Raw genomic sequence first — 11,049 nt, 5'->3', positions numbered from 1 at the left:
TGATGGCCTGAGCTTACCTGATGACAGATATCTAAGATTTTGAATCAGACAGCTATCAGTCAGTTTTTAAATATAAGAACCCGAAAAAAACCCTGTTGTGGAACAAAAGACGTGCAGGGCATTTTCTGGCCAAGTCACCAGAGCTTAATTGTCAGAGAAGTCCTGTAGTGAGAGGAATCTTTAAGCTGTGGTTCCTCATTGCACTAAAGATAAAGGAAGTTGGCTAATATATTTTTTGTGAATGTGTCTGTCGCATAATTCATTCACTCAAAATGATGGTTTCTCTTGACCTTCAGCTAAGATTTAACAGGTGGGGAAAAGATAAATTTAGGAAAGCCAGTGACATAATGCTGATACTTTTATGTTTTCTTGCATGTTTTCTATCATATAATGAAGAATAATAAACAGCAAAAGCTAAAGTGTCCTTGGCAAACAAACAAACAAAATAGCACCCCGTGATATTTTTACCTCCACCCCCCTCTCCACACACACTGTTTACTCCCACAGAGCTTGAAATATTAACCCAGCACGTTAATTTATTTCTTCCAGAGTTGCCCTGGCCATTGGATATAACATCTCTCTTGGAAGTACTTCAAACCAAATGGCTGGTTCCATCTCTAGCTTTGTTAATTAGGTGCATTACTTTGTTGCTTTTTTCATATAATTTAGTGTAATTGGCATTCGTGAAGCTTTGAAAGGCATGTTTGGGACTACATTTTGTGCAGCTGTCTTCAAACCACAAGCTGCTTTAAGAATGAAGTTCCATGGAGGTCAGCCTTTGAGAGTGTAACGCTTGTATGCTCAGCACATACCACGCTTCCTTTCCAAAAGAGATGAAGTGACCAATATGACACATGTTCCTTCCTGCATAGATTTGTATTTTTTATAGTGTTATGTTTGTAATAGGAGCATTATGTGCCCTGTTTGAAGAACAGGACTCCCACTACAAGCTGTTGTATAAATGCTTTGCTCTAAGATGGTCTTCATCCTAACCACTTTTAGGTAATTCATAGGGCTACCTTGCCACATAGGCACAAAAGCCTGTGGTTTTTCACATAGAAGTGCAACTTTGCAAGCTATGAATTTGGACTTGCTGTGGTAATTCCAGCAGATAAGAGTGCCAGTGCTGTGTCAACTGCCAATAATACTGCTGAATTTACACTAGGTCGGAATTCAGCTCATTAACTTCAGTTGTCTTGGTGTGAAATGATACTCTGTACCTGAACTTAGGAAGAGTTAGATATAAAAGTTTAGGGAAAAAATTATATATGTAAGCACGAAAGGAATTATGTCCAGGTCCTCTTTTTCATAGAAATGCTGCCCTCAAGTGGTCTAGGGAAAAAGAGCATACGTATTGCTTATTGATTACAATACTGTAGTTTCGACTTACTCTGCTGCAGGTAGCAATCCAATGTACCTCTTAGTACCACAGGCACATGGATTGTCTATGCTCCACCTTGAGGAAACCCATGGGTGGCATAAGACCAAGCAGACACTCGTAACAAAAAGTTATTGGTTTACCCATACAGGCTCTCTGACTCTCTTCTGTAGACAACCAACTGAAAATGAAATCTTTTCCTCGCAAATGAGAGGTTCATAATAGTCTGCCCTACAGTGACAGTTGAAACTACTGACATAACACAGAACCACACGTAAGAAAATGGGCACGAGTTGGACAAACAGGTCTCACTGGGCATGTGTTCCCAGATGTGATGGATTGTCACTGAAAAAAACCCAGCCTGATCCAACTGTCAGTCAGATACAGAGTCTTGCACGCAATGGTTGTCAGTGAACCATGAGGATCCTTCTGTCCTCACAGAGTATGAATTTCAGGCCACAGATAAAATACAAATTCTGCAGGTTTTGTCTTTTAGTCATGGCAGCCAAGTGGGTTTTTTTTAGGATTCAGAAGTAAAGCATCAGTGTGAAAGAAAGGAATGTTGTATGACCAAAGTATAAGGTAGATGATCTATAGGTACGTTGCCTCTATGCTTGCTTACCTTTCCCTTGTGTGCCTTCAAATGGTTTTTCTAAATGTGCAAGACTGTGTCTCAGCTTGTCCTGTTCTGTAACTGCATGTTATGTGGGGATTACTGTGCGTGCCAAGATGATTGGCACCCCATTGAGTGACCAGGCCATCAGAGAACTGGATCATGGTCCTGCTATAATTTCCTGTTTCGGTGCATCTGCCCCAGTTGCCTTCTGGTAAGTAACCCTCTTGGCCATGGCTTGTAGCACAGACCATACAATGTGTTCAAAGACCTTCCAATTTTTTTTTTTCCTTTTCTCTTTCCTTTTTACTTAAAACAAAGAAAAATAGAGTCATTCCTCAAAATTTGTGCACTAAGAAAGAAACCCTTTACTATTCCTACATTTTTTCTCTCTCTTTCTGTAGAAGGCTCTTGGTAGGGAAGAGCCTGGGTTTTCCAACATATTTTTCCTGCTGTTCCTAGTGTGTGGTGCTCCAGGCACTGACTGAAGATGGTGGATAGATTTGTTTGTTTCCCCACTAACAATTTTCCACGATACAAAGATGAGAAAACAGAACATTGAATTCACCAGGAGACAATTTCAGAAAGAAATGCAACTTAGCTCTTATCCAGCAGATGCTGCTGTTGGACCAAAAAAACCAGCTCAAGGGCAGTTCGGGTGGTTTAGAAAGGACTGTATTTCAGATTTCAACAGTTCTAGGATTTTATCCAGCATCTCCAGATCTGGTCCCTTGAAACTGGGAGAACCCCTTTTACAGGCATGGACTTGCAACACTAGGTGACTCTGCTGAGATATAGACCTCTGAGTGAATCTGATTGCAAGCAAAAAAACTACCCCAACCACAATCACAACCTCAGTCTTTGGATTAAGTCTGTCAGCATTTTTAATAAATTTTGTATAAATAGTGGAAAGCTTCACTTCATATACAGTATTTGCTTCCCTAGTGAATGTGGGGTTATTCATCAAGTCACACATAAAATAGCACACTTATTGATGTTGCTAAGATGTGTGCAGAAAAGAAATGTTATTGACATTTCAGAAAGAAAATGTGAGTTTCCATACCATGCTGACTGTGTTATTGGGAAAAGCCTGAGGTTTTCTATCACCCTGTGGTTACAGGGTAGGTCAATTTTCACTATTTGTCTCACAGTGATAAGGTCTTTATTCAGAAGTGCCTGTGAGATTTCTGGGTCCCTAAGCAAATTCCTGGGTTCCTTCTACTTGCTCAGGTGGCTTTACACCAGATGTGTTCCTAATTCCTAGTGAGACCTAGGTGGGAAAGGACTGTCTGGAGGTTCTGGTATATTACACTAGGGACCATTCTCTCCCTCTTTAGCATTCAAATCTCCAGTGCTGAAAGGAGAGACATTGGTCTCCCCTTAATGACATTCCCAGTTGTTCAACAAACCTTTTGAGAAGGAAGCATGCTGCATAGATCAAGGAGAGAAAGTCATGACTGTTCAATAGATTTACTGGAAAACAAGTGATTTGAAAAGCTGAGGGAGGGTGAGCTGAGAATCGTTAGTAAGTAGTGCTTAATGAGCTACTCAGGTATGTCTCATGAGATGATCTCCGGGACGTTTTGCATGTGGGCCTATTATCTCATCCCACACTCACTGAATGCAGATCATGTTGTCAAAGATTTGTACTCTGTACAAAGACAATTTTACCTACTGTTAACAAAGTCAAGTTTGCTGTGTGCAAGTTATGGAAAATGATGTTCATACCATTTTCTGGTATCGCAGGCACCAGGTCAGCCGCACAGCTTAGAAATGTTGTACACTTTCAGCATTATTATGGGGATAGTTTCTTGTTTGTATTTTCCAGGTCAGGTAAGCTGTAAAGCCTGCCAGCTTGTTCAGTGTGGTTGTGCTCAAGGGTATCAGCATGTCTGAAGGGGCTGTGACAGAAATGGGTCAGTGAGCAGAGCACGAGCAAAGGGGCATGGCAGGGAGTTTATGTCACGGCTTTGCACCGTCACATAAACACTATCCCAGACAGTATTATATGCAGTAGCTTGAAACTGTTCCCACTGGAGTTGGAAGTTTTGCCATCAATTTCAAGGAACAAATTAATAATTTTTAAGCAAAAGGGAAATATCAGTTTCTTCTCATTAACATTTGGGTGGTATGAGATACAAACATTTACTTGGATGTAGTTCTGGAGATAATAATACCATTTTTATGAGTAAAATGGGTATTTTTTTTCCTTTGCACAATTTGAGCCTTTCAAATATCTCTGCAAAATACAAACTGTACAATGAAAGCTGTTTTTTCTTTCACAGTCAGTGGGATTTTGTAAGGTCTTTGTTTTGTGTTTACAATTTCCATAGCAATAGTTGGAATAAGATAATCTGCCAACACTGGTTTTGCTGTGCAGCCTCAACAGGGCTTTCTTAAGTTACCAAATTTAATGAAACATTTCTAAGATACACACTTATCTTTATGTTCAAAGACAGCTACTTTATGTTGGTTACTTGTAGCGCTAAGACTTTCTCTCTGGAGGTAGTGTTCCTTAGGAAACATCAGGCAATTCTAACAGCTTTAATGAAAAGCTCCCAACCCACCTTCAGGCAGGCTCTGTACTGTCCTGCTGGGGCAGGTCAGGGAAAGGAATACTCTGGTTTGTGGTCAGCCCCAGTTTCTCCCAGGCTTTGCATGTCAGTGCAATCTGTGGGATTCAGATTTTTTTAAATTCAGATGGTATTTCTTTAGCTACCCCATCCTGCAGAATATTGAGCTGGAACCTGCATGGTATAAACTGGTGATTTCAGGCTGTTGGTGTGTGTTTGTAGCCCGTACTGAAGTGTTTCCATAGGCCAAGCTAGACTGCAGTTTATCTTGGAGGACCAGCCCTAAGTGTCTTAAGACACCTTCAGGAGCCCTTCAGTTTAAAAACCAAAGTTTATAAATATTGGCTCATTCTCATATCTGTATTCCTTAGTCCCGCTTATCTTCTCTGCCACTGTCAGAACTGAACTAAAGCTCTGAGTCCAAAGGAGCCCGTATTTTGAGCTTCAAAATACGTGCACATAGTTCTATCAGTAACATGCTGTCCTCTTGGTGCGCAGAGGAGTAGAGTACATTTGTTTTAAATGTATTACCTTAGAAATAGACAGGAAGAAAGTGCACAGGGAACACATTTTCCTTATTTAAGTTCAAAAGTAAATATAGATGTAACCTAAGTGTGTATTTATCAGCAGTGACACCCTTTGGCCTTACTCCAGTGGACTTTTCTCACTGACATCAGTGGGAAAAAGATGGACTCTGCATAGGAAATCTGTGAAAGTTTTTTTATCTTCTACATCCATCCATCCATCTATTTTGAGATGTGCTAAATGCTTGTTCTCTGTTGTAACATTAACATCGGTATGTGGAAACTTGGGCTGCTAAAAAAAATCAGTGAAATGCAATATACATGACTTCACATGGAACTGCATGTACATTGTTGAGCACAAGAGCCCCTCGCCCACTGTGCCATGGCAGCTTTACAGCCATGTAAAACCTATTGTGTCTCACAGAAGTGGGGTGCTGTGAGGCAGTCATGAACTTTGTGCGCTAGTACGTATAGAGTCTCTGTAGTTCCTGAGCTGGCAAAATATTTCCTGGTTGCCATTTACGTGACAGTAAAACTGATACCGTTACCAGCCTCAGAGTATGGGTACAACAAGGTCTCTAGTATTTCACAAAAGCATCTTTTGCAGTGTGGGCCTGATCGATTGTTTGCTGAAGGCAGTGGAAATTTTATCATTGGTGTGCAAGATGTTGATTTGTGAGGCTCCAACTGTCTCTCTTTGAAGGTTTTCTAAGTTAGTAACATTGGCTTCAAAATAACATGTGGCATTTTCCTGACCTCAGTGGAGACCCTTCTGATTCCTGCCAGTATGAATTAGCACTTCCACAAGTTCATTTACTATTTACTTTTAATGGAAAAACAAATGGGCTAAGCTCATCCTTTTGGGGCTGGACTGTTTTCTGCCCACAGTGGGAGACCTTTACAAAGTTGGACTTCAGTGGAGGTATGGAGAGGCCATAATCTAATCTGCGGGAGCCCAACCTGCTCCACAGAGTGGTCCTGTGCCTTGATGCTGATTTATCATCCACCATGGTGAGAAAAGAATCCCTGTGGCTGCTCCTGCCCCTCTGGCTTCAGTTAAGACAGCAAGCTTGGAGCATGCCTCTGCCTGCCAGGAGAAAGGAGGAGTAAGCATGTTGCTCTGCTTAACAGAAGGCCACTCAGTCCTCTCCATGGAGCACTGAACTTCAAGGGCCCCACAACTAAAGAAGCAGGAGACATTCCCATGGAATTAGCTGTTCCTTCTTTCTTTTTCCTGCGTAAGAGATAATAGTTGCACAAATGCCCTCTTTAGTAGTCACTTAAACCAGAATAAGGCTGATCTGTCATCAAAGTATTTAGAGCTGATGACGATATCTGGGTTAGTTTTTGGGGTTGTTTTTTTTTTTTTACTGTGATGTTAAAAAAAAAAATCCATAAATCACAGGGATATGACCAGAAATGGGTTGTTTCACATTGGCTGTAGCTGCTGGTTATTCTTGTCCAAATGTACAGAAATGCCCTGGTGATTACTTACCAATGACAACCTGCTCGGGGCTTAATATTTTTGAGTTTCATGGTGAGCTTGCAAGGTTGCACATATGTACTGAATGAAACATAGCCCACTGGTTATTTTTAGAGAGGCTCTAAACAAGTAGTAAATCCCTGGAGTAGTACTGCCAGAGATGTGTAAAGTTCAAATCCAAATTAAAACTGCCTGTCTTTGGTCTAAATTCCAACCTGAACTTGAGGAAAACTGTAATCTGTATCTTGAACTTTATGACAAACAGCCTTTGTAATTATTTTCTAACACTTGGGAATATATGAACACGGTACAAACACTTTAAAATTAGAACTTGAATGAAAAATCTGAACATTTGTCCAAGAATATAGTACCTGGTCTTGTGAAATACTGCTGTATGACTTCAAGTTATGGTTGCTGCACTAGAATTAGGGAAGTTTAATTTATTGTGATTCCTAGTTCTAGGACATCTTTCTAAGATCAAGTCCTGTAATGTAATTGTAAACTTTGAGGGGAGGAAAAGAAACCTGCTTATTTACCTTGCAGAACTCTTTAATGTCCTCAGCCATGCAAGACTTGGTTTAGAAATTAGTAAGATACAATATGAAGAAAGTAGACCCCTTTTCAGCAATACATTTATGCAAGTATTTGATAGTGCAACTGAAGCATGTTCTTGTTTTCTTTGCTGAATCAGAGCCTGTATCTTCTTCCTGCCAAGGCAGCGATCTTGATACCACTCCTAAATGCACCAGTAATTCTAGGAGCCCCGGTGAAAGTCAAGATAACACCACAGATTTTATAAATAAGGGTCTTTATTTAGAATACTGTTGAAAACATTCTTGGCAACCACATCGTATAAATATATAAAGTTAAAGTTTGACACAACAAACCAAGCAATATTAAATATGTTTCTATTTTTTTCTCCTTTTTTTGTTTTTAATTTTTGCTTTTGTTACTTTTTTCCTTTCTTTTCCTCCTTTTTCCTCCCCCTCCCTTTTTTTTTTGCAAAGCAACTCTTATTTACAATTATACAAAAAGCTTTATAAAAAATGGTCCTCAACCTTATTTTGGCCAGAACAGGAGTAATAGGAAGGATCTGTAAGGATCTGTCATGCCACTACTGTTGCAGATTTCTATTCTCCTCCACATTCAAGAGCCAGGTTCCTATTCCCCAAAGATTAAACACATTGGCCATTTCATGGTATACAATTTTAACATAGACATATTAAATAAATTTAGTTTAATAACCAATAAATAACTAGGTGTATTTTGAAGTAATACGAGTTTGAAACGTTACACATTTGAAGGAATTTTGAGTTGATATTTTAAAACTGGAACCAATCATTAAGTCTTTTCAGTCTTAGAAGGCAAGTCTTGGAGTGTGGCTGAACAGAGCAATTTGTTTTCAGTGCAGTCCAGCTGGACATGCCTTTATAGCACTTGGTAGATAGGATTGCTGCTGCTGTTATCCTGGGGAAGTGGGGTACAGTTGGTTGGGGAAGGAATTTGTGCTCCGCTGTCACTCAGACTCACTCCTTCTTGGGGGGAACACGGACTTCCTTCAGCAACAGTTTCTACTGGAGGCAGTATAGGACATGTGGAGTTATCTGTGGAAATCCTTTCTACAATGCTTGAGAGGCAATCAAGGCTGGAAACAGAGCTCTTTCCATGCTTTGGATCTAAAAAACAGACAAAAAGGTGCTCAGTTTATCCAATGCATACTTAACATCAGTAGGATGTAGTTCTTTCATAAAACCCCAGCCCGTAGCTGACTATGCATCTGTGAGCATGTAAAGATTCAGAGGAAATGAATACTGGTGAAGGATGCCAATTATCAGAAAAAAGAGACTAATTGCAAAATGGAAGACAGACCCAACCAAAATATACTCTTTTTGGGGCATGGTGGATTCGGGACTTCACTTCCATCTATAGAAAGGGAATGGAAAATTTGAAATCAAACAGCAATTTCTCCAGTTTGGATCAATGAGCCTTCATGCAAAACATGTTGCAAGGAGGAATGTATTTTTATCCAGATGCTATATTTGCAAATATAGGAAATGCAGCTACAACATATTCCCGTGTTGGCAAATAAATCAAGAGGAAATCCACTGCTTCTACCAGCAGCAATGCCTTGCTAGCTGAAAAAGCAGGTTCCTCTTTCAGCCTGGCTGGGGTCAACTAGCAGCTGGAGACAGAGGAAGACAGGGAAGTTTGCTGCAATGACTGCTGTCTCCATGTTTTACACAGCTGTTATGGCACATACTCACCGTTTGGTGATTCTGTGTAGTAGCTGCTGTCATAGCTGTTTCTTCTGCGAGAGCTGCAAGGAGGCCCGCTGTACTCCATCTGGAAAGGAGAGCAATTTGAGTGAGGTCACTGGTTGGGGGCAGAATTTACTGAAATCCCAGTAGCCAACCAACTTCATATTTCAGTTCCTAGCCTGTGCTGTCATTCCAGGCCTGTTTCAAATGCCATCAGCCTGCAGTTTATTTGAATGAGGCAAAACTTAACTTGGCTAGAAAGGGATTCACCCCAAATATTTTATGTGGCACAGCTGTTCCAAAGGAAGATTACCATCGTTATTGCATCAAATGCTGTGGCTTTACAAATAAGATGAGGTTTTCCACCATTCTGATCAGATATTGCCCTCAACCTATCTTCAATTTACAACAAGAAGACCAAAAGGGGAATGAGGGTTTTTTTTTATTTAATTTTTGATGTTTTTTCCAAATATGAATTCCTCTGAAAAAGCCTGTCTACCCTTGTCACCTTTTATTTCCTTTTGTTTCTCTTCCCATTTTGATCTTTTACAGGAAAAGCCACAAAACACAAGACAAAAATATTTGCTTCCAGTACTGAAATTACACTTTCTGATGAAAGAAAAAGGCAGTATTTTGAGGAGGGATCATTTGTGCAAATCTTCTTTCCAATCTACCAACTATCTCATAATCATAGATGTGATTACCCCCACTACAGCACAGAGAAAAATCCCAAGTCTTGAAGTGCTGTTGATATCCTGCCCCCCACCAGCTGTCCTGCACTCCGGTCACCATGTCCTACCACCCTAGAGTCAGATCAGAGTCCGAGCCTATAGTCCCAGTGAAAAGACAGGGCAATGAGAGACCCTTTCTGGCACCTTCTCCCCTCCCATAACGTACAAACAAGACTGAAAGCCTGAGATTGCCTTCCTATTGTTGGGTATGTCTATGGAGAGGATGAAGTGAGAGAAGTGGAGAACCTTTTTGGTAAGGGTCAAGTAAACCAAGTCCTGTTGCTTAGACCCTCCTGTTATCATGACGAATGGCAGAAACCAAACCCCAGACTCTTACCAGTTCCCCTGTAACTACCATGACCAAGGAGGACCTTCCTCCCTGCTGTCCTTAGAGGACTCAAAGATAACGGTACAGCAGAACGCGGAAACAAAAGATGCCCCAGTAGCTACAGGAGCACACGCAGGGCTCAGACCTCACCGTGCCCCCAGGTACCCAACCCAAGCAGCTTCCCAAAGCGCTCTCCTAGCCGCTCTCCCCTGACTCCTCCGGGACACGGGGGACCTGCCTAACTTCTCATCCCGGGGAAAGAAAGAATTTAAGAGACTCTTCTTCCTTCCCAGAGACCCTGGCATGCGGGGCCCCCACCTCCCTTTGGTGCCGGAGCGAGAGGCCTTTCCGCCTGGGGAGATACGGCCGGCAGCGGCTCTGGGAAAGGCAGGAGAAGGTGACTCGGCCTGCAGGGTGTCCTCCCCGGGGCACTCACCATGCCGTCGGAGCAGTTGGAACGGGGGCTGGAGGCGTCCGATTCCCCGCTGTAGTGCTCCAGCACCGGGTAATAAGCGTCCTCCTGCTCCCGCAGCAGCGCCTGCAGGCTCTCGATGTAGCGGATGGCGTTGCGCAGGATCTCGACCTTGGGCAGGCGCTGGTTGGGGTTGGTGGAGGTGCAGCGCTTGAGGGTCTCGAAGGCCTCGTTGACCTTGCTGAGCCGCCGCCGCTCCCTCATGGTGGCGGCCTTGCGGCGGTCGGCGTTCGTGGTCTTCCTCTTGCAAGCCTTGCAGGCCCAGAGCAGGCAGCGGCCGGCCTGGTGGTGCCCGCTGGGCGCTCGGACGTGCTCCTCCTCGTGCCCGTGGTGGTGCCCGTGGTGGTGCGGGTGCTCCTCGGGCTTCAGCAGGGCGCCCACGTGCACCAGCCGCGGGTCCAGGTCCTCGAAGAAACGCATGTCCGACGTGTTGAAGCACGGGTCGTCGTAGAAGTCGTCGTCGGCTGCGAAGGAGCAGAGGGAGCCCTCCGGCATCTCCGCGGGGCCCAGCAAGTCCATGGGGGCGGCGGGGGGAAGAGCGCGGGGGTCGGGACGGAGGGGGCTGCGCTGGGGCCGGGCGCCCTCGCACCCTGCCGGCTTCGGGCGCTGCCGCTGCCGCCGCCGCCCCCTGCCCGGCCGCTCCGCCGGCGCCCCTCCGCCCGCTATTTATGCCGGAGCTCCCCCTCTGC

The 11,049-nt window shown here is 43.3% G+C and overlaps 1 protein-coding gene across 1 annotated transcript; it reads right to left on the bottom strand.

Moving 5' to 3' along the window:
- Positions 1 to 7,362: 7,362 nt before the first annotated feature.
- Positions 7,363 to 10,987, bottom strand: MYOD1 (myogenic differentiation 1). The gene is made up of 3 exons (XM_069857690.1): positions 10,325 to 10,987; positions 8,836 to 8,914; positions 7,363 to 8,247 (listed from the first exon to the last, which is right to left on the bottom strand). Exons 1-3 carry the CDS (start codon positions 10,877 to 10,879, stop codon positions 8,000 to 8,002), a joined length of 882 nt encoding a protein of 293 aa, XP_069713791.1. The 5' UTR covers positions 10,880 to 10,987; the 3' UTR covers positions 7,363 to 7,999.
- Between the last annotated feature and the right edge of the window lie 62 nt (positions 10,988 to 11,049).

Source organism: Phaenicophaeus curvirostris, chromosome 5 (assembly GCF_032191515.1).
Source record: "Phaenicophaeus curvirostris isolate KB17595 chromosome 5, BPBGC_Pcur_1.0, whole genome shotgun sequence".
Classification (NCBI taxonomy): Eukaryota; Metazoa; Chordata; class Aves; order Cuculiformes; family Cuculidae; genus Phaenicophaeus; species Phaenicophaeus curvirostris.
The sequence above is the reverse complement of the archived record's forward strand: the minus strand, read 5'-3'. Positions and strand labels throughout refer to the sequence as shown.